This window comes from Taudactylus pleione, unplaced genomic scaffold (genome assembly GCF_031769625.1).
Source record: "Taudactylus pleione unplaced genomic scaffold, aTauple2 ptg000093l, whole genome shotgun sequence".
In the NCBI taxonomy this organism is placed as follows: Eukaryota; Metazoa; Chordata; class Amphibia; order Anura; family Myobatrachidae; genus Taudactylus; species Taudactylus pleione.
In genome coordinates, this window is record NW_028284495.1 from 23,251,799 (window position 1) to 23,274,206 (window position 22,408).

General features: G+C 44.6%; 1 protein-coding gene across 2 annotated transcripts in view; it reads right to left on the reverse strand.

Moving 5' to 3' along the window:
- LAMA3 (laminin subunit alpha 3) overlaps nt 1-22,408 on the reverse strand; it is a 286,414-nt gene that overhangs the window by 73,147 nt on the left and 190,859 nt on the right. For both annotated transcript variants that reach the window (XM_088469607.1, XM_088469608.1), the window contains exons 38-39: nt 21,999-22,100; nt 17,533-17,616 (exon numbers count right to left, since the gene is read on the reverse strand). In XM_088469607.1, the coding sequence (XP_088325733.1) occupies nt 17,533-17,616; nt 21,999-22,100 (186 nt within the window). The remainder of the gene's footprint in view (nt 1-17,532; nt 17,617-21,998; nt 22,101-22,408) is intronic.

Genomic DNA, 22,408 nt, shown 5'->3' on the forward strand with positions numbered 1-22,408 from the left:
AGTGACTACTGCAGAGGAACCATGTGATAGCTCTATTGCAGGGAAACAAAGTTGTCAGCCATTTCCAAAATCAACAAGTAGAGCTACAAAACCACTTGAAATAGTACATTCAGATATGTGTGGTTCAATGGAAGAAAAGTCTGTGAGTCAATACAGATAGTTTGTGACATTTATAGATAACTTCACAAGGATGACACGTGTACATCATCAGAGAAAAAGTGTTGAAAAAGATTGCAGATTACAAGAAATGTAGAAAATCAAACAGCTTACAGACTCAAGACCCCGAGATCTGATAACAGTGGAGAATATCTGAACATAGAGGTGCAATAATTCTTAAGAAAATGTGGACTTCGAAGAGCATGAATTGACCATTGCCTATACTCTTGAGCAAAATGGTGTCAGTAATATGAGCAAACTGTACACTAGTAGAGAGAGAGCAAGATGCATGCTAAAGGATGCAGGCCTAGACAAGAAATTTTGGGCAGAAGACATGTCAGCAGTTTATCTCAAGAACCGTTCTCCTACAGTTGCCCTAAAGGACATAGCTATTGAAGCATGGTCAAAGAGAAAAACAAGTGTAAGATATGTCAGAAATTTTGTAAATATGGTCTATGTGCATATATCAAAACAGAAAAGACGAAAGCTGGATTCAAAGTCAGTAAAGTGCATCGTGCTATTGCCATGAGAGCAAAAGTTACAGATTGTGGAATCCAAACACCAGAATGCTTGTTAAGTCCATGTCCAAGTTAACGCAAATTAAAGAAACGTTGGAATCTGATATGCAGAGCAAGTATGTGTTACAGGGTATACCAACAGCTGAAGATATATCTGAAACAACATGGAAGTTCAACCAGAGAGAAGGTCTATTGCAAGGTCAAATATTGGCAAGCCACTTAGGAGATATTATGAGGAAGTTGCAAACCTTACATTCAGTAAGCCTCAAGGCATATTGAAACGAAAACCAAAGTCTTATTGGTGTGAATGGAAATCCAAGATAGGAAAAGAGACTTTGCAAGATTTAAAAACTACAAGTGTGAAAACCATCAAGAATCATGATAGTAACATGAGTTCATGAGTCGAGCGCCTGTTATTAAGGGCCATGTTGTCAGTGAAGGAACTTTTGGAAAAGTGTCTTCAGAGAAAGCCAAGTTGAAGTCACGTGATGTGTTGATGCCTTTTCATGTGTTTACCCATTTATTTTACAGGTTGCTACAGAAAAGCTGAAATTAAATGTTTGTGTAACATGGAGAAGCTTGTAGCGAAGGGGAGGGGGGTGTTTAGAAAGCAGTGTGTACATACATGGAGGGCACTAGGACGCAGAGTCTGCAGGAAGGTCTGACCTTCAACCTAATGTGCTACTGCACATGTGACTGCAGCCATTAGAGTACTGTGTGTGAGTGACATGGTTGGAGGCACAAGTCTCCTACTCAGCTACCATATTATTGCCTTATTTAAATCTGTTCCAGCATCATTCACCACTACATGCAAGCAACATACCCTTGCCGGTGAGCTGTATAGGACCCTATTACATTAAATCTTTGTTACATGTACACTTGTAATGTAGCGGTGAGTACAGCTGTGCCTGTTATCTTTCAATAAACCAAAACCACTGGTTAAGTAACTGGGCTGTTCATAGTTTGAGTCATGTGCTGGTGTGTGCCTATATAACTCTGCAGTATCAACACCTGCAAACACATCATTTCCAACACTTATTGTAAATCCAAAAGAGGAAAAGTATGCCAGAATGGTTTCCTTCACTGTCCTAGAGTTGTTGTACAGTATGTATAAACATTGTATTTTAGTTTAATGCACTATATAAGATCATTTTACATTTAAAATTTTCTAGAAATATGTAATTAGCAGGGTATACAAGACCCTAACTACAATAAGGGAGCCCAGCATACTTCTGTTACACATGCCCAGTTCTGCCCTCTTGAACATGAGTAGCGCCTGGGAAAAATGTATGTGAGATGTCACTGGAGGTGGAAAATGATGTCACTGGGCAATAGCCAGATATAGAAAGAACCAAGAATGGGGCCAAGAGCAGACACAGATAAAGCAGATACAAATCCATTAGCATCTTATAGCCTACATACAGAAGCTACAGCTATGTCATAGTTGCCAACCTTTGGCTTCTCCTCCCCGGGAGAAGCCTTGGTAGGAGAAGCAGGTAGGCTGTGACGGGCCAGGGCCTGATGGCTTGCATTGTTAAGCCCCGCCCCCTTTGCGGCAAATTGCCGCGACTGGTTTAAATTTAAATAGGGGTCAGGGCTAAATGACACGATTCACTGAGAATCGCGTCATTAAGCCCTGCCACCTACATGGGGACCCGCAATCACCGCGGAAATTCTCCCCATTCTTCCCACTTCACTAGGAAGTGGGCAGAATGCGGGAGAATTGCCTACCCTTCCAGGAGTGCGGGGGGGTTACCCGAAAAATTGGGAGCCTCCCGCGAAAACCGGGAGGGTAGGCATGTATGAGCTATGTGCGCTATATAGATTCACCTGCGCAGGGTACAAATGACAAAGAAAAGGTTGGAAATAATTCTTCCTCTGAGAGCTATAGTCTAGTTTAACTCAGGAACAATAAAAGGAAGTTTTATAATAGAAAACCCATAACAGCTGTGAGCAACTAGTGAGAAGTATATGATAAAGTAACTTCTATTAAGTATGTGCTTTTCAGTGGTTCAGTGGGTTACACTTTATTCTCTACACTTCTTTAATTATTTGTTACTCTGCTATAAACAAAGTTCAATCCAACTCTGCTCTGTTCGCGGCCACCCCCTAGAAAGGAATTTGTGCCTCATTCATATTGTGTCAGTTTATGTACATAATAGCTGAATGCATTGTGCTTGGTATTATGTGGGTGCTAGCAGGACTATGCCAGCTTACCATGGAGGAGACAGGCATATCCAACAAAAAAATCATACAAAACTATTATACTGGGAGAATGGATAAACGCAACAAAACACAAATTTTCACATAACACACTCATTAATGAGTAACATACACAGGGCGGTTGGGTTTCTCAGGTTAGTCCCAATTTTTTCCTTTGCAAACGTTTCACTTATCTGTACCTGTTAATACCCTCAGTAATAATAAGCTAAGTAGGAATCAGGAGCGGTAGGCGACTGCACATGAGACCTCTTTCAGAGTCGGTCAGGAGAGCCGATGCGCTCGTAACCGACTCGATGGTTTGGCCTGCGCACGCGCAGTGGCCTCACTGCGCGTGTGCAAGCCCCGGAGCGACAGAGAAACTCTGTCGCTCCGGAGCTCGTTACTAAAGGGGCGGCTGTCGATGTTGATCGACAGCTGCCCCCGTTTGGTAGGCAGGCCGGGGGGGTGGTTTCCAAAATGGAGGCGTTCCTCACTGACATCAGTGATGTCAGTGGGGAGCTTCCTGCTCCATCAGAGCAGAAAGCTCCCTGGGGCTTACGAGTGCCCAGAACCTACCCTAGGGTCTGGTCGTAAGCCCAGATGGTCACGATGGTGATCACCATCGCGACCATCAACCTGGTCGGTCGTTAAGCTGTGGGTGGCCGTTCAGGATGCAAGAGGCCGCCCTGATTATGTGCGACCACTTGCATCTAATGACCGCCTCTGAATGAGGTCCTTGGACTCTGTTGGACAGGACACCTATGATGCTTATTGAATTATGTTATTCATTTATCCAATTTATACGCTCTTGTACTAAGAACACCTCCTGAATGTTCTTTTCTCTTTTTTTCACTCCACTATAAAACATAAAAGGTTTTAGTAATTTCTAATTAATTACAAAGGTGAATGGTTAATAACTGAATAACATAATATACAGTAGATTAGGGAAAATAACAGACTAACAATGAGCAGAACTGGACGGAAATTGGACTTATGTTGCTCCTCAAATGCCTGCACAGAAAAATATGTGTATCCATCTGTACAGTATGCGCTCGCCACCTACACGTACGCTTGGTGAGCTACTAGTCATCTTCAGCGTGCACTTGTACCTACCCTGTACTAGGTGCAATAGATAAGTCCCCAAATAGACAACTGTGAATTGTCTATGTCAAATCACCACGTCACAGCCCGGCTACGCCTCTTCGGTCCTAGTTGCCGATACCACTGAAATGGGAGTCTACATCGCCTGTGCTTGCATACGCTCAATTTTGGTACATGTGCAGAGTGAAAACACACGTGATATACTCCACCAACTGATGTACATTCAGTTCTGCACCAGCCCCAAAATGTTAGTATTTTCTGTAATTTAAACTGGATAAAATTGGAGATATATAAATTAACAAATGTATGACTATTACTAGTTAATGAAATGACAGATGTTAGGTGACAGCTTCCCAATGTGAAACCTGTATCAGTAACTGGCAGAAACACTGATTTGTTTAGGACTAATTTTGTGTACAAAACATGAGCTAAGTAATGCTGTCGTGTCCTATAGTTCTAGTAAAGCGCTTTCATGATTGGATGAGAATAATAAAGTTGACCCCTAACAAGGCCAACTTACAGAAGTGTCCTCGTATGTTATTGTCACAGTTGTGACAAACAGCCCTTCGCGGCGTGCCAGGTCCCTTGCGACTGGGCTTGCGCCGAGCGTCTTTTTCACTCGAACATGTGTCTAAGTCACACGGATTAAACAATCGGATGCGACAAAACCCTTGACAAGACTGCACTGATTAATTTTCTATGCAACACTTGTAGATCTGTGTGCGAATGAGTCTGTTTATGACGTACTACGATGCAGCAGCCACGGCTTTTTTTTACCCCAAGGTCCGTTGTGCTTCATCTGTGACCTTGTACATATTTAAAAACTAATTCCTGAGCAATTAAAGTCGCAGCCCGGTGTCTCTGGTACAGACTGAGTGGTGTTTCACCCCGTCTACAAAAAATAAAAAAAGTTGCTACGCAACACTTGCGCCGTCTCATGCTGAATGGCCCATTGAAGCTTGGTGTATGAGAACACATCTGTACTCTCCTATTTATCAACCCCACGGTCAAGTTTGGTATGATACGTCGACAGTCAAAATGTTGACAGCGTAATGTATATGAATATGCCGAAACAGTCATAATGTTACTTACAGCATTGTAATGTGTCTGCATTATAACTTTAAACAAGATGTGGTCATAATACCAACAGCAGGAATTCCGGCGCTCAGAATGCAGACACCAGAATCCCGACACCTGTCAGAATCACAGTGCTGGCATCCCGACCGCCAACATCCCAAAGGTAAGTAGTGGGGTTACGGGGAGGGTTAGGGGTTAGGCACTAGGGGGAGGATTAGGGTTAGACATAAGGGGAGAGAGTTAGGTTTAGGGTGAGGTTAGGTTCAAGCACTAGGGGGGGAGGTTAGGTTTACGCACCGGAGAAGAAGGCTTAGGGCACTGGCATCACAAGAGGGGTACGGGCCGCACCGGGTGACACCATCCGAGGGGGTGACACCAAAATAGCAGAGCTGCTCTGCTATTTTGGTGTCACGTCCTCGGATGGTGTCACCGAGCAGCCACACCTCAGTGAGAGGCAGGGAAGGGGCTGTTGGCTGTCCAGAAGCTGCTGCTGCGCTGAGCCGGGCTTACTCAACGGAGCAGCACAGCAGCTACTGGGCAGCCCCTAGCCTCTCCCCTGCCCATTGAGTGCTGCCCAGAGTGTCAAACACGAGTGGGGGCGTGGCTTCACAGGACAAAGCCACGCCCCCTTCCGCCCGTGAGAACATGGATCCCGGACCGACCACCGCACCGAGTGCAATTTAGGTAAGTGACGCCACTGCCTTGGGGTTAGGGAGAGGGTTAAGATACCGACCGACAGGTGTCGGTATCCTAACCCTGTCGGGATGCCGGTGTTGGGATTCTGACCGCCAGTATCCTGATCACTGGCATCCCGTACCCAACCCCTTTAAAGTTGATGGAAAAGCAAAGTTATAAATGCCGAAACGGATACAATGCTGTAAGTAACTTTACTACCAAGTCAAAAATGCGCTATCAACATTTTCACCATCAACGGCATAAGTGTCAACTAATGAAACACCTCCCGCATGGTCTGTAATGTTTTAATTATTGTGCAGCATCACTACCAAAAGCTCGAGAGCACGAAGTAGCAGCGGTCGGACTTTTTCGTTGGTATCTTTGCACAGTTGGAAAGGAGATGCTTATAGAGTAGATTATCCACAAATAATCTTGGAATCTGCACTTATGCATTTATTCTAAAAGGTGATCGGATCATATAGAGATAAACATTGTTGCCATCTAGGGCCGTATTCAATTTGAGGCGAAAAGTCAGTTTTTCGCCTGTTTTCGGCGAAAACTTTTCGCCAATGACGTTATTTTCGCCTGTTTGGCTTTTACCCCGTATTCAATTTGGAAGACTTTCCGCCTTGGCGGAAAGTCAATGCAATGTAATAGGCGAAAAAGTATCGCCTATGAATAGCAGGCAGAAAAAAGTGCAGAATTGGGATTTAGGGGTGCAACGTTGCAGGAACCCCCGTGCAGCCTTCAGACAGTCCCCCAAAGGTAAAGTGTAAAGAAAATAAAAAAAAAACTTAGGGACACTCCAAAATATCACTTTGAATTTGGGGGTGAAAAAAAAATGGGGTGACAAAGTTAAAAACTAGCGAACTTGACTCTGGGGGAGGGTCCCCAAGTATGCCCCAGGTGTTTTTTGTCATTGCAGCTGCTTGCGGCAGGTGGGTTTTTCACAATTTTTCAACTCACTTTAGCAATTTTAAAATATGCTGTACCTCATTTTCAAGTACCCCAAATTTGCTGGGCATAGTTATTTTTCCCTAAAAAACTTCTAAATGCTCTTCTGCATCACCTTATTCAAAGCCGCATTTATGCACCAGCCGCGGCTATTAGAAACCCGACTTCCTTCAGGAGATAAAAATGGGGGTACCCTTTGTCATCCCTTATGTCTACATATATTTAGGGGGGTCCCTGGATTATTTCCTGAAAATTCCCGTTGTGTTTAACCTGTAAAAAAACGGGTTAAAAGTAAAAAACAAAAATGACATAGGGTTCCCCCCCAAAAGCCAAACCAGCCCCAGGCTTGCCAGCCGGTCCTGGTTTCTAAAAATACGGGGAATAAAATGTGTAGGGTTCCACCGTAGTTTAGAAACCAACACCAGGCTGCAGGGACCAGTCCTAGTTTTAAATATAGGGGAAAAAAAGATGTGGGGATCCCCCTATATTTAAGACCAGCACCAGCACTTCAGCATAAGCCTGTGGTGCTCGGGAGGGGGGGGACCCTTCTTTGGGGGTCCCTGACTCCCCCGAGATCACCGGCTTGCGCTGACCGACTTGGGGTGCTAATGCTTTGGACCTAAAGCCCCGGTGATTGGGTCTCCGGGCTGTGGCATTACACCCCAGTCGGTTGGGTCTGGTGCTGGTCTTAAATATAGGGGGATCCCCACATCTTTTTTTGCCCCTATATTTAAAACCAAGACTGGTCCCTGCAGCCTGGTGTTGGTTTCTAAAATACGGTGGAACCCTACACATTTTGTTCCCCGTATTTTTAGAAACCAGGACCGGCTGGCAAGCCTGGGGCTGGTTTGGCTTTGGGGGGGGGGCCCTATAGCATTTCTTTTTAAAATGTTAACACGTTTATTTACAGGTACAACACAACAGGAATTTTCGGGAAATATTCCAGGGAACCCCCTAAAGATGTATAGACATGGGGGATCACTATGGCTACCCCCATTTTTATCTCCTGAAGGAAGTCAGGGTTTCTAATAGCCGCCAGCAGGTGCATTTTTGCCGAATTTTAAAAAAATGTGTTTAGGGACATAAAAATATGCTAGTACCCATTTTTATGTACCCCAAATTTGAAAAGCTAACTGCTCTTCTGCATCACTTCTTCAAAGTCGGGAAAAAAAAAACCTGCTGCGGCTATTTAAAAACCCAACTTTCTTTTGCAGGCAAAAATGGGGGTACCCATAGTGATCCCCCTGGTCTGGACATCTTTAGGAGGGTCCTACAATTATTTCCAGAAAAATCTGTTTTTTTTTAGCCGATCACAAGTTTTGCCTGTTCCCGATTTCGCCTACTTTCAAATTGAATACGGAGATATAGCGGGCACGCGCGCTAAAAGTTTTTGCCTCCAAACTGGCAATGTAGGCGAAAATGGGATTTCGCCGGGAGAGACGAAAACGCAGCTTCAAATTGAATATGGGCCCTAATGTTAAAGGTAAATTAGGAGCAGTGACTTTGGACACACTAGGGGAGTTTTCAACTCCAGTTCTCAAGTCCCCCAACAGGTCAAGTTATCAGGATTTCTGTCTGTGGAAACTAGTGGGATAATTACTGAAAAAGCAAAATAAATTGAATTACCTGGGCGTGATTAAAAAAAAACCTATAAAGATTACCTGTTGGGGATATAAAAGGACCAGAATTGAAAACCTCTGTACTACGGTATTGCAAGCCTTGAAGAAGAGACCATGTAGTCACGAAACGCGTCGGAAGACTGCACCTGTGCCATCTGGATGATAACTTGATTCTTCCCTGTCTGACCTAAGCTCAAGGAGCCATTTGCAGGGTACACCCGGGTACCCTGCATTTAAAATACACCTGCGGCTCCACCACATCAATCAGGTAGGATCCATTCTATTGATTTTAAAAAATACACCTGTTGAAAGTTGTTTGTCATTTTACAGATTGCCATCTCTTTTATGCTGTCACTTACATATGTGATTCAAATGCTGGCCATACACTAGCACGATTTTAGACGCCTCTTACAATGCATTGTATGCAAATCGTGCAGTATCTAGGTATGAATACGATCCGATGCGCGCTCCCACTGCTCTTATATTGCATCTTATGATCACACGTGCAGCCCATATTATCCGTCGTAATCGTATGCAGATCGTGCCGTGTATTTGCGCATTCGATGCATCGTGCATCCAACTGTCATCGTTTGAGTGACATTTTCCTCTATTTAAATCTATTATGATCGCATGTTTTTAATGAGGCACACGATCGATCGTATAGGGGCGAATGATCGTACGTGAGATCGTATGTACATCAGGTGTCAGAAAAGTACCAAATCGTGCGGCTGGGACTGTCAGGGAGCTGCCAGAGAGGTCAAGGGAAATCATATGCTGAATCGCATCTTATGCTGGTCGTACTAGTGTATGGCCAGGAAAAGAGTGCTGTCTCTTTTATGTTTTGTCTTACGTTGATTTTACTTATATCTTTGGCTTAAAGAATATCGTTATCTGAATTTCAGCCACAGTGCCAAGTTTTAACAGATATCATTTTATTTATTTCATGCCATTTTAGAGCAACATCTTTTCAAGAGTTTTTTTCTGCTTTTATACTTCTACATTTTATTATGTTAATATTTGTATTTTGATCCAGCATTACTATATTGTTTTTATTTTCTGTGCTATAAATAAATGAATAACTGCAATACTGTTTAACACCAATTCTTTGACATCCCCCCCTGTACACTACTTAAATTTTCAATAGGTCTCACTAGGGAAACCTTGATCTTAGTCGGGCCTGCTGATACTCAGTGAAGCGCATAAATTGGACCTCGTTACCTTGTTTAAGCTACGGCATTGCATGACCGCAAAAGCTTTCTGATATTGGTTACTAACTTTGTTCCCAAAACAAATACAGTTTGGTCTTTATTAATAATAGAAGTTGGTAGTATCAGTTTTAATGGGTCTCTAATCATTGTGGTAAAAATTCTACTCCATATTAAGTAAAGATATTGGACTATGGAAGCCAGTTTGTTCTGGGCTGCTGATCCGCTTCACATGCAAAAGCAGTGTCATGGCACTAGGGTTATATTGATTTGGGTCAAATCAAGTATGTGCTGGAGCATGAATGTAGCTGGATGGCTTAATTATGCTATTCCTCAAGCACACCTCTAGGAGCAGCAGAGAACTAATGCTGCAGAATGATTAGCAGAACAGGTATTTTGAACAGGTGCAGGCTAGCAGGAAAGCCTGTGTCTGTATCAGTAACTAGGATAAAGTATCTTGGGGCAGACCTCAATTATACTGGAACTGGGTGCCGGGAGCACAAATGCAGCAAGAAACACTGGAACTGAGTGATGCAGTGATATATGTTGTGAAGCAATACTGGAGGTTTGCTGGATAGTACTGGAGAGGACTTACAGTATGTACAAAAATTACTGGAACAGATGTGCTGGAACACACTGTTGCTTGTGAAATGATTACTGAAGCAGGCTTTCTGGATAGCATTGGACCAGAATGCTGTAAAGAAATACTGGAGCTGCTTTTCTGGATAGCACTGAAGCAGAATGCTATGTAGCAATACTGCAGCAGATACTGAACCAGATGCACCCCCGGAAGGGTAGGCATTTCTCCCGCATTCTGCCCACTTCCTAGTGAAGTGGGCAGAATGGGGAGAATTTCCGCGGCGATCGCGGGTCCCTGAGTAGGGGGCAGGGCTTAATGCTTGTCCTCCCCAGGCTTCTCCCCGGGAGGACAATGAAAAGGTAGGCAACTATGAGATGTACTGGCAATGTGCTGCCAGCAGTTCTAAATATTTAATTTATTTATTACCAGTTATTTACATAGCGCACACATATTCTGCAGCGCTTTACAGAGAATAGTTGGCCATTCACATCAGTCCCTGCCACAGTGGAGCTATCACATGCGCACACACACATACACCCTAGGGTTAATTTTTTGACAGGAGTCAATTAATATACCAGTAAATTTTTGGACTGTGGGAGGAAACCGGAGCACCCGGTGGAAACCCACGCAAGCACAGGGAGAATATACAAACTCCGCACAGTTACCCACGACCTCAGTGCTGGGAGGCAGTAATGCTAACCATTACACCGTCTGTGTTTTGAGTGCTGATAGACTGGATAAGGCACGTGACCAGAGTGCTGGGAGCTGGTTAGACAGAATGGATCATGTAACACAGTCCAAGATGGCGGCACAATGATGCAGAACACCAGAAACTGCTGAAGTGGAACACCAGCCACATTTATAGATACTGTAATGGTGCATACACACGGTCAGATATGTCAGATGAACGACTGAACGATTTCAGACAGTAGTAAAATGAATGGAATTGTCCAAATCTGACTGCAAACACATCAGATGTCAGATATCATTATCTGACAAACAGGAACGCAACGTTCATCGTTGCAGTCACACACGTCAGATTTTCTTTCAGATATGAACAATTGAACGATTTTTACAATCATTATCATTCAGATATGACAGAAAATCTGACCGTGTGTATGCACCTTAAGTGAAAACAGGTTTCAGGGAGGCCGCAGTAAGGAGACACTGATGGACCCGGTAACAGGGACCTGGACCCAAATGTGTGACACATTGTATTTCTAGAAGGGGGGTTCCAAATACTTGATTATGGAGAGAGCGTGTTTGGTCCATGAAGATGGCATATTTAGCTCCTTACAAACTATTGTCTGTCCCTTCCATTGTGCAGACTATGTAATTCTTCAGACACATAGGGGTCAATCCAATTAGGTGCGAAATGCGAGTTGCTATTTTCACTTCAATTGGCAACTCACACTGAACCAGTCAGACTGAATTCCACTCGCACTTCCCTGAGGGTGAGAGATGGAAAGGAAAATCTTTATTTTAAGGTTAAAATGTCGGGACACTGTGCTGAACCCCTTGGACACCCCCCTAATGACTAAGCTAATTGGAAACTTCCACATGCCTAATTAAATCAGTCCAATAATTACATGTCATTTTTAGGGGTAAAAAAAAATGTCTTCAAATTACCCCAAAATTTAGTTTTTCATTAGTTTAGGCACCCCAAATTTAATTACAATATTTTTTAGTTGAAAAATAATTGTTTTTATTTATTTATTTTTTTCAATTTTTTCAGGGTGCCCTCAAAGTACCCCAAAATCACCTTTTTCCCTACTTTTTTTTGCAATTTTCATTTAATTTGTTTGAGATTAAACAAAAATTTTTTTTTTTTAATAATTTTCTTGCATTTAAAAAAAGAAATAAAACATCAGCGATTTGACACCATTTAAAAATCTACAGTACCTTCCTAATGCCCACAAACAGACTTCTAAACGGTCCAGGGCCGCCAAGAGCCAAGGGGGGCCCCGGTAATAGGGGGCGCGGCCTAATCTTGGGAGGCGTGGCCACGCCCCCTTGCCGACAAAACGTAAAATAAAAATGATTTGCAGCTCCGCTGTGCGCCGGAGAGGGGGCGCTCTGAGCCCCCTCAGCCCGGCGCAAAGCCAAGGGGGCGTTATCAGTGTGATCGCTCCCCCACACAGGCATAGGAGACTGCTGTGGCTGCTGCTCAGCAGCCACGAGCAGTCTCCAACTGCAGCTCAGCACACGCTGTGTACTGGGCTGCTGTGAGGGAGGGGGGGCGGCGTTGGACCCAGGCCCCCGCCGGGCCCCTCAGGAAGCCCGGGCCTGGGTAATCTGTACCCGCTCCCCCCCCCTCTCGGCGCCCCTGATACGGTCCTGCTAACGAAATTATCCATTTTGGGGGGTCCAGGATGGCCTCCCCACATTTTCATGCATTTCTCTTAAATCTCATTTGACAGTCAATTCGCACCCCTCCGCTGCGAGTAGTACGAATGAGCATTTTTAATTGGATTAGAGAATTCTCGGGAGCGCGCTTCACTGTAAAGTCTGCGAGTTTCAAAAAAACTAACTCGCACCTAATAGGAATGACCGCATAGTATACATGGTCAGGGATCACAGTATGCTATTAGATGAGGCAGTAGTACCAGCCAGTCTGAGTTGATTTTTTTTCCCCTGGAGTTGGGCACACTTTTCCACAATGAAGAGCATTGGAGCAAAACCGGGGATCATGGGGAGCGGCAGAAGAACCTAGCACCGGCCCTTGACATATATGTACACATTGGTCTCCTTATACACTGAATTGTGTATTTAATACAGTATTGATAATTTACACTATAGACCAGAGATATTCAACATAAAGCCCACCAGTTTTTGTGGAACCAGCATGCCCTGTCGCAGTTTTGCTATTACATCATGCTGAACTGTGGCAGAGAATGCTGGAATGTGTAGTTCCATTACATATGGAGGGCCACATGTTGACAACCCTGCTATAGACAGTCTATAGCAGTGGCCTTCAACCCGTGGCTCTGTCGGGTGGCCCGCCGACCGGGTGGAGCTGTTCCCCGCGGCCAGCCAACAGGCTCCATTTGCTGGGCGCCCGTCCCCCTACCTTCACCGCACCGCCAGCCAGAGCTCACTCCAACACTAATACTGGGGCACCACTAATGGGGCATTGCATAGGGGGCACTGCATGAGCGGCACCACTCCTGGGGGCACTACATAAGGTGCACTACCACTACTAAGGGCACTGCATAAGGGGCATTACCACTGTGGGCTCTACATAATGGGCAGCACTACTGGGGGCACTGAATAAGGGGTACTTCCACTACTGGGTGGCACTACATAAGAGGCATTACCACTGTGGGCACTGCATAATGGGCAGCACTACTGGGGGCACTGAATAAGGGGTACTACCACTACTGGGGGCACTACATAAGAGCCATTACCACTGTGGGCACTGCATAAGGGGCACTGCACTACCACTACTGGGGGCACTACATAAGGGGCACTACCACTACTAGGGGCATTGCATAAGGGGCACCACTACAGTGGGCACTGCATTAGGGGCACTACTGCTGTGGGCATTATGTATTAGGGGCACTACTGCTGTGAGCATTGTATAAGGGACACTACTACTGTGGACATTGCGTATAAGGGGCACAAATCTGGGCATTGTGTAAAAGGGGCACTGCTGTGTATCATACATGAATAAGGGACACGACTATGTGGTGTAATGTGAATTTGGTGAATCAAGATTGTGCTACTGTGTGGCATATAGCTCAGTGGCCCCCGGGCTTCGTTTAATTTTTTAATGTGGCCCACACTGTGTAAAAGGTTGAAGGCCCCTGGTCTTTAGTATAGACTGAAAAATGTCTAAAAAATGTACTTTCTGTATCAAACATTTTTATCTCATATAAATATGTTATGCTACACCCAGATAAATTTCATAGAGACAGGTAACGATGTGTAGTAGACTGTTTGCAGCAATAAAGCCGTACTTGATAGAGGCTGGGAACGATGTGTAGAAGACTGGATACAGCAATATAGCCCTACTTTGATAGAGACTGGGAATGATGTGTAGAAGGCAAGAATCAGCCATATAGCCATACATGATAGAGGCTGGGAACGATGTGCAGAAGGCTGGATGCAGCAATATACACTGTAGCCGTACTTGATAGAGGCTGGAAACGATGTGCAGAAGGCAAGATGCAGCAATATAGCCATACTTGTTAGAGGCTGGGAATGATGTGTAGAAGGCAAGAATCAGCCATATAGCCATACATGATAGAGGCTGGGAACGATGTGTAGAAGGCTGGATGCAGCCATATAGCCATACATGATAGAGGCTGGGAACGATGTGTAGAAGGCTGGATGCAGCAATATAGCCATACTTGATAGAGGCTGGGAACGATGTGTAGAAGGCTAGAGTCCCAGAAGCTTGCAAGGAGTGTTGGCGTAGACCCAGACCAGGAGAGCGGAGTCTAACCCGCCGGCGGTTTTCACCAGGGACTCTCGCAAGAAAGTTTGGACTTTGTCTCGTCCGAGGGGCAGGTCGCGCCCCCCTGGCTGGGTCACTCCGTACTACCGCAGAAACAGGAAGTAAGGTAGACACGGTGTACTTTGAAGAACTCTAGTTGGAGTTAACAGAACCAGCAATGCAGGATACAAATCTGGGTTGTAACAGGCCAGCTACTCAGGCTTCTAGCTGGAGGACGGCAAACCAGCAACACAGGATACGAATCTGGGTTGAAGCAAGCCAGCTACTCACGATTCCAGCTGGAGGATGGCAAACCAGCAACACAGGATATGAATTGGAGGTGTAGCAGGCCACCTACTCAGGATTGTAGCTGGAGGATGGCAAACCAGCAACACAGGATACGAATTGGAGGTGTAGCTTGTCAGCTACTCTGGATTCTAGCTGGAGTATGGCAAACCAGCAACACAGGATACGAATCGGAGGTGTAGCAGGCCAGCTACTTAGGATTCTAGCTGGAGGATGGTAAACCAGCAACACAGGATACGAATCGGAGGTGTAGCAGGCCAGCTACTCAGGATTCTGGTACCCACAGGACCACTGACAGGCACCAGAAAAGAGGACCAGGCTCATGCAGCAAGCAGGAGCTATAACCGGCAGGGTCCCGTTCACCTAGCAACGACCGGGACTCTATGACTAGGTGAGCAGCGGGGGTTCGTGAAATATAACCAGTAGGAGACAGTACTGGGCTTTCTAAGAACACAATCTCCCACCTCGCAGTAAGACACCTGTCTCATCTTTCTGACAGCTGCTCTCTATTCTTTCTGGCCTGGTGCGCTAATTGAGTGCTCAGATCCACACACATAGGGCCTGTTTCAGGCCCGGACGCTAAGCCGCAATCGCTCGCTATGGATGATCGTCTGCGCATGCATCGCAGTGCGTAAACCAGTAACTGCGATCGGGAATCGTGCGCTCGTAGCACAAAGACTGAGCGCTACTTTGAATGACAGATAGTGGGCGTCTTTATACCTGTGTGCCCTCACTCTGCCGTCGCTCTCTAAGACATAGAGGGCGTCCTTACACCAGACAGTGCGATCGCGGAATTTGCATACCCGGCCCCTTTTGGATGCAAGTGATCGCAGCTTAGCGTCCGGGGTTTGAATCGCCCCCATAGCTCATATGATAGGAGAAACTGCTGCCACTGGGCACACTTCAATGGATCAATAATTGCAGTAGTGCTGTAATATTTATCATTCCATGTCGATTTGATTATTAGCATTGTTAACCTAAATATCGGTGCTATTTTTCAAACTGATCTTGTATAGACAAATCCTGAGAGCACACATTGGACCTGATTCAGAGCCGCTCGCAAAAAGCGAGCGCTTGCTCTGAATCATGGCGGCTGCTTTATTCTAAAAAACCTGGCCTCCTGGCCGCTCACTAAGCTGTGGGTGACCACCCACAGCTTTAGCGAGTGGCTAGGTGATGGTCACAATGGTCACGACCATCGGGCTTGCGATGAGACCCTTGTGGTAGGGTCTCGTCTGCCGCAAGCCCCAGTAAGCTTCCGGCTCTAATAGAGCAGGAAGCTCACTACTGACATCACTCGTGATATCAGTAGGGCCGCCCACAAACGGCAGGCGTTTGTCCAGCCACCCCCCCCCCCCCCCCGCCCTGCCTACAAAACGGGGCGAACTGTTGATCAACATCGACACCCGCCCCGTTTGTAGTGAGCTCCTGAGCGAGGGAATTTCTCTCTCGCTCCGGGGCTTACGCACGCGCTTTGTGCACACCGCACGTGCGCAATGCCCCACCATCGGCCCACTTGCGAGCGCATAGCGCTTGCGAGCGGGTCTGAATCAGGCCCATTGTCCATGCGGAAATCTTGGCAATGAAATGATAGCTGTTACTATCCATTCATTGCCTTTTATGACAATGCGGATGCATTAGGCAGTGTCGTTTTGGGAAAACTTATGGAGGAAGAAACAGGATGCAGGAGAGGAATTGCAGGAGAGGAATTGCAAGATCCCTCTCCTGCCAGAATGCCTCTCTATGAGGATGGCGTTAGTCAACAGGGCCAAGCTCTGAAAAGCTCTGCGCCCGCAGCACTAATCAGCCTTTTGCAGCAGGTACCTCCATTAGCCTATTGTTACATAGCCCTGACACTTAATAACATGCGGAAACTAACGTTTCCTTGTGATTTAACTCAAAAAGAGGCATGATCAATAGGCCGCTCACTTAGCTCTCTTTGTACAGTTAAATAGGCTGCTTTAAGAGTTTTGAATTGCAGGCAAAAAAAGATTTCGGGGTATATTTACTAAAGGTCGATTTTAATCAATTTAAAATTGATGAAAATCAATCAACATTGACATTGTGTTTCGATGTGTGATTGAGCCCCAGAAACACAACATCAATGCTGATCGATTTTGATTAATTTTAAATCAAAATAGTAATGGGCGTAACTACATAGTTACTAGGTGCAAGGAGTGCAGCTGCTATGGGGCCCAGAGTTAGGGGGGGCCATTTTCCTTGTCAAAGTTACATGTGTTATATACATTTTTCACCATTGTGTGGTACATAGGGGCCCTTACATAGGTGTGCGCAAGTGCCAGCACAGGGGGTGCCCCCGGTCACTTCCCCCTATGACCGGGTCATGGACTACCCTGTCCCCCCTCTGCCATCCAGGTGAATAGTCTGTGTCTCGTTGGGAGGTGTGGACGGGGTTGTCCATGACCCGATGGAGGGGGAAGTGCTGAAGAGGCACATCCTGTGCCGGCACTTGCGCACGCCTATGGGCCCTTACAAACTTTTGCTATGGGCCTTCAAATACCAGTTACCCTGCCTTCATGTCTAATGTTTCATGCTTGAAAACGACTGGGGAGTACAAACAGTATGTTAGCATCTCAACCAACTAGCTCACACAGATTCTTATACAATGTAAGGTGACTCTGTACAGGTTTTTCATAACAGATAACCCAGTACCATCATAGTGCATATAACCCAATCTTACCTCCACTAGCTGAACTCGCCCATAGTATTGTCTGTCCGGTAATGGGTTGTTGGGATCCACATAAACAACGGTCATCTGTCTACCCTGGTAATGAACAAAATGGAGTAAGTGCAGAACACAAATAGAGTAATAATAGTATACATGTATATAAAGATATATAGACACACACATACATACTGTACATATCTATTCTATACTATATATACTCACGAAGTGGTCTGGGACCCTTTAATTGAGCTTTTGTTATACTGGGAGTGCCGCTCTTTCAGCAATATATATATATATATATATATATATATATACACACACACACACACACACACACACACACACACACACACACACGCAATATATAAAAACCATAAAACGATATAAGTAAAAATGAGAACTACTCTTGAAATGTTATGTATCACTTCAAATATCCCCTTGAATTGTCTATGTCACCACACTGTTGTATGGTCCCCAACTCCAGCATGTTTTGTCTGCATAAAGTTAATTAGATGAATTACTAATGTTTCACATGTTTGGCTTTAAGACCTCACAAGATAAGGGTGTCTTCATCCAAGTTTGCTTCTTTTCATGCTAGCTGTATTCTTGGCAAACACTAAGGGGTATATTCACTAAAGTGCAGGTTTATAGAAGTGGAGGCTTTGCCCATAGCAACCAATCAGATTCTACTTATCATTTATCTAGCACCTTCCTGAACGATAATAGCTAGAATCTGATTAGTTGCTATGGGCAACACCTCTACTTCCATAAATCTGCACTTTAGTAAATATACCGCTGAATATTAATGAATATCCCCATCCTACCACCACAAAGGAGATTATGATTTCAGTATACTGTATATACCTATGATATAGTGCAGTGTCAAAAGCCCCTTCTCTGATTTTCTGCATTATTACATATATTTAGCAGTGATGTTATCAGGGCTTCAAATAAAATCTAATATTACATAAGAAGCGCATTGTGCCTCTTTTATGGAGTGACAGCAACACAAATAATGGCTTTTGAAGTTCATGCACCTCAAATGATGGCACGTTTTTCAGGTCTTGAAGAGGCAAAGCATCCTCAAACAATGATACTAGCACCAGTGTTAGCTTTTCTCCAGACACCAAGGGTCCTAGGTCAGCCAAAATGTTTTTTTATTTATCTGAACATCCTCCAGAAGCCTACTTAAGGTTCCTAAATTTAATATGATAAGTTTACATCCTGTCTTCTCATATCATGGTCCCCATTCTTAGAACATCCTACCCAATCACTTAGATTTGCCATCTTCTGTGACTGGACCCTGTAAACATGTTGATAATTAAATAATGAATGCATTTTGTAGGTAATTATGCCTTTTGTATGCAATAAGGTCACAACTGTATATGATGTATTCAGAAGAGGTGGCTCTCTATGGGGTATATTTACTAAGCAGTAAGGTGCCAGCCAATCAGCTCCTAACTGCCATCTCACAGGCTGTGTTTGATAAATGACAGTTGGGAGCTGATTGGCTGGCACCTTATCACTTTTCACTCTGTCTCATAACACTGCTTAGTAAATAGACCTCTATGTATTTCTTCCTGGAACTTGAGGTGAGCACTTTATTGAGAAGTGGTTTATGTAATGTTACTTGCCATCAATCCCAATTTGTGCCCAGTATATTTGAGTTATGCAGTAAAGAATAATGATAAAAACAATAATAATTATTATTATTAGTATTATTAATAAGGAAAAGCAATCCTACAAATGTGGGCAGATGAACGATCGTTCAAAACTTTCAACATTTGGACAATATGGCTCTGAGTGAGATTTCTGATTTAAAAAATGACCATGGACACAAATAAATATCACTATAAATGTGACTTTCAAGGATATTTTGACCATTTTGTAAATTGTAGTGCTGCTAGATCACTCTGAATGTCACTCTTGATTTGATTGTTTCTTATGCTGGGCATACACGGCCAGATAAAGTGTCTGTCAGACCGACAGACATTTTATCTGGCCGGCTGCCAGCCGCAGATGTCGCCGGCATACACTGAGATTTCTCTCACAGTGTATTCGGCAGACATCTGCACTCCGCCCTCGGGGTAGGAGACATTTCCCTGTTCCTTCCGTAGGAAGGAACACAGGAAATGTCTGTCTGTCGGCCGCGGCTGGGCATACACTGCCCGATGCGGCCAACAGTTTACCAGGAAATATTGCAATATTACAATCCAGCATGCCCCACACGCTACAATTATCGGGACGATCCGCCGATATCAGGCGGATCGCCCCGATAATTGTAGCGTCTATGGCCAGCATTAGTGGGACCAGAAAGTCACAACTGGCTTTGTATCTGTTCGCAGAGTAGTAGACATTAGTAACTTTTTGGTCTGATGTTTTTTTTAGGGATATGTTTTTATTATACCACAATGTGCTGGTGCTGATGGTAAGAGGCCATGTTATATTGGGTAAACTAGTCTAAATCAGGCCACAATAATATTCATACATCAGACTTCAGTTATCCCTTTCATTTAGTGTAGTTCACTGGAACTGCTATGCAACTTGTTCATGCTTTCAAAATGTTGATGTTGATTTCTTTCTATAAACAATGTGCAATTGCACCAAACTTTGCAATGTATATTATTATTATAGCCCAGTGGTTCCTGATGCCTAATAAGACAGCCCCGTGTACTGTATACTTATTTATTATTTTTTGTACACAGGGTGAGAGGGTTTGGAACGCGGTGTGTATTTGGGAAGCGTGCAGGAGCGGTCCTGTCAGTGGAAAGAAACAGGCAGTGAATCAGTGAATCGTGAGGCTGCCTGTTGCTGAATGAGATCAGACAGAGTGTCTGGTCTGATGAGCGTATCTGCAGGACGATGCTGGTGATCACAACTAATGGTGAGTAAGGGGGGGGACATGGAGGGGGGCAAAGGGAGAGACATGGAGGGGAGCAAAAGCAGAGGCATAGAGGAGGGCAAAGGGAGATGCATGGAGGAGGGCAAAGGGAGAGGCATGGAGGAGGGCAAAGGGAGAGACATGGAGGGGGGGAAAAGGGAGAGGCATGGCGGAGGGCAAAGGGAGAGGGCAAAGGGAGAGGCATGGAGGAGGGCAAAGGGAGAGGCATGGAGGAGGGCAAAGGGAGAGGCATGGAGGAGGGCAAAGGGAGAGGCATGGAGGAGGGCAAAGGGAGAGGCATGGAGGAGGGCAAAGGGAGAGGCATGGAGGAGGGCAAAAAGATAGAAATTGAGAAGGGCAAAGGGAAAGGCATGGAGGAGGCCAAAGGGAAAGACATGGAGGAGGGTAAAGGGAGAGACATAGAGGAGGCCAAAGGGAGTACATAGAGGAGGGCAAAGGGAGAGACATAGAGGAGGGCAAAGGGAGAGACATAGAGGAGGACAAAGGGAGAGACATAGAGGAGGGCAAAGGGAGTACATAGAGGAGGGCAAAGGGAGTACATAGAGGAGGGCAAAGGGAGATATATGGAGAGGGCCAAAGGGAGAGACATGGAAGGGGAAAAGCGCTAGGGTTATAAATACTTATTTTGGCTTAGGGGTGCTTTAAAAAATTGCGGCAATCCTAAGGGTGCCTCGAACTGAGAAAGTTTGGGAACCACCACAGCCCAAAAATTATGTGCATACTTCAAAGGAACAATATACATAGAGTTGTTAAACAATGCACTCGCATACTGTATAAACATTTATTTTAAGAGTTTGTATGTGTGGGAATCTGATGTCCACTAAAGAATGAAATATGTGAGATTATTCACAGGATCTTGCAGGGCCAAGCATTAGCACCGTGACTGCCCTGGTGACAAATGTATTTGGCTTGCAGGGTACCAGGATTGCACCCTGCAGCATGGAGAGCCACCCAAAAGCCATCTTATGTGCTGGAGCCAAGGGTTTGTTAGGGATGGCTCAGGATGCATTTGTGCCCTGCTACTGTAGGTCACTGGGATCTTGTACAATATCCTATGTCTGGCTAGCAGTTAACAGCCAAATGAAGAATTAGTATTAAGTGACTGTAATGCGATGTGACTACAAGCCGCTTGCACAGAACCATGGTCTGTCCCTCTGTAACAGTACGATCGCCTTGCACACTATCCTCACTTGTCATGTAAGTTGCAGTATAACCTATTGGTGCACTGGTTAATGTGAAAGGAGTTAGTCAAGCATTAAATTGTGGCAGAACATGGCTGAGTAGGAATGCTTAGAATGCTGACATTCATAATTGTGTCTGACAGCCTTTGGCCACTAATAGCTGAGCTGTGAGATCCAAGTGACTGTCAAACAGCTTACTGCAAAATCCGAAACGAAAAATCTTGACTTGCACAAATAACATATAATTTTGTGTCTAAAGATGTGCTAGAGCTAGAACATCTTCAGCAAGGCATTAATATGCAGCTATAGTTTTGCATCATAATTACATGTTTAGGATAAAAATAAATTCTTATTTTCAGTTTTTCTTGACAAAATATAGTGAAGCATCTACTTACTGTTAACTGAACATCTGGTCGCTTGTCTAATAGGACCATGCCTTCGCTTGGTAAGCCAAAAGACTTCAGCTGGTATGTCAGATAGCCTCCATAGGAAGAAATCTATTGACAATAAAATAAACAGTAATCACTACTTTCCTTATTACAGACTACATCAAACTGTATTAGGGCATGAAGCAAGAGCCATAAAGGAATGTGACCTCCTATGTTTCACGTTCCATGGTCCTACAAATGAAGCCTCATTGAGCTGCCAATATACGCACAAGACAATAAGCACACAATGCAATAATCATAAGCTGCCAAGATACATTATCTCAGCACTGATGACTGATCACAATGACTTTCATCCTATGTGATTCTATCTATACTGTATTCTAAACGCAGTTTTGTCAGGGATTATTTGGAATATG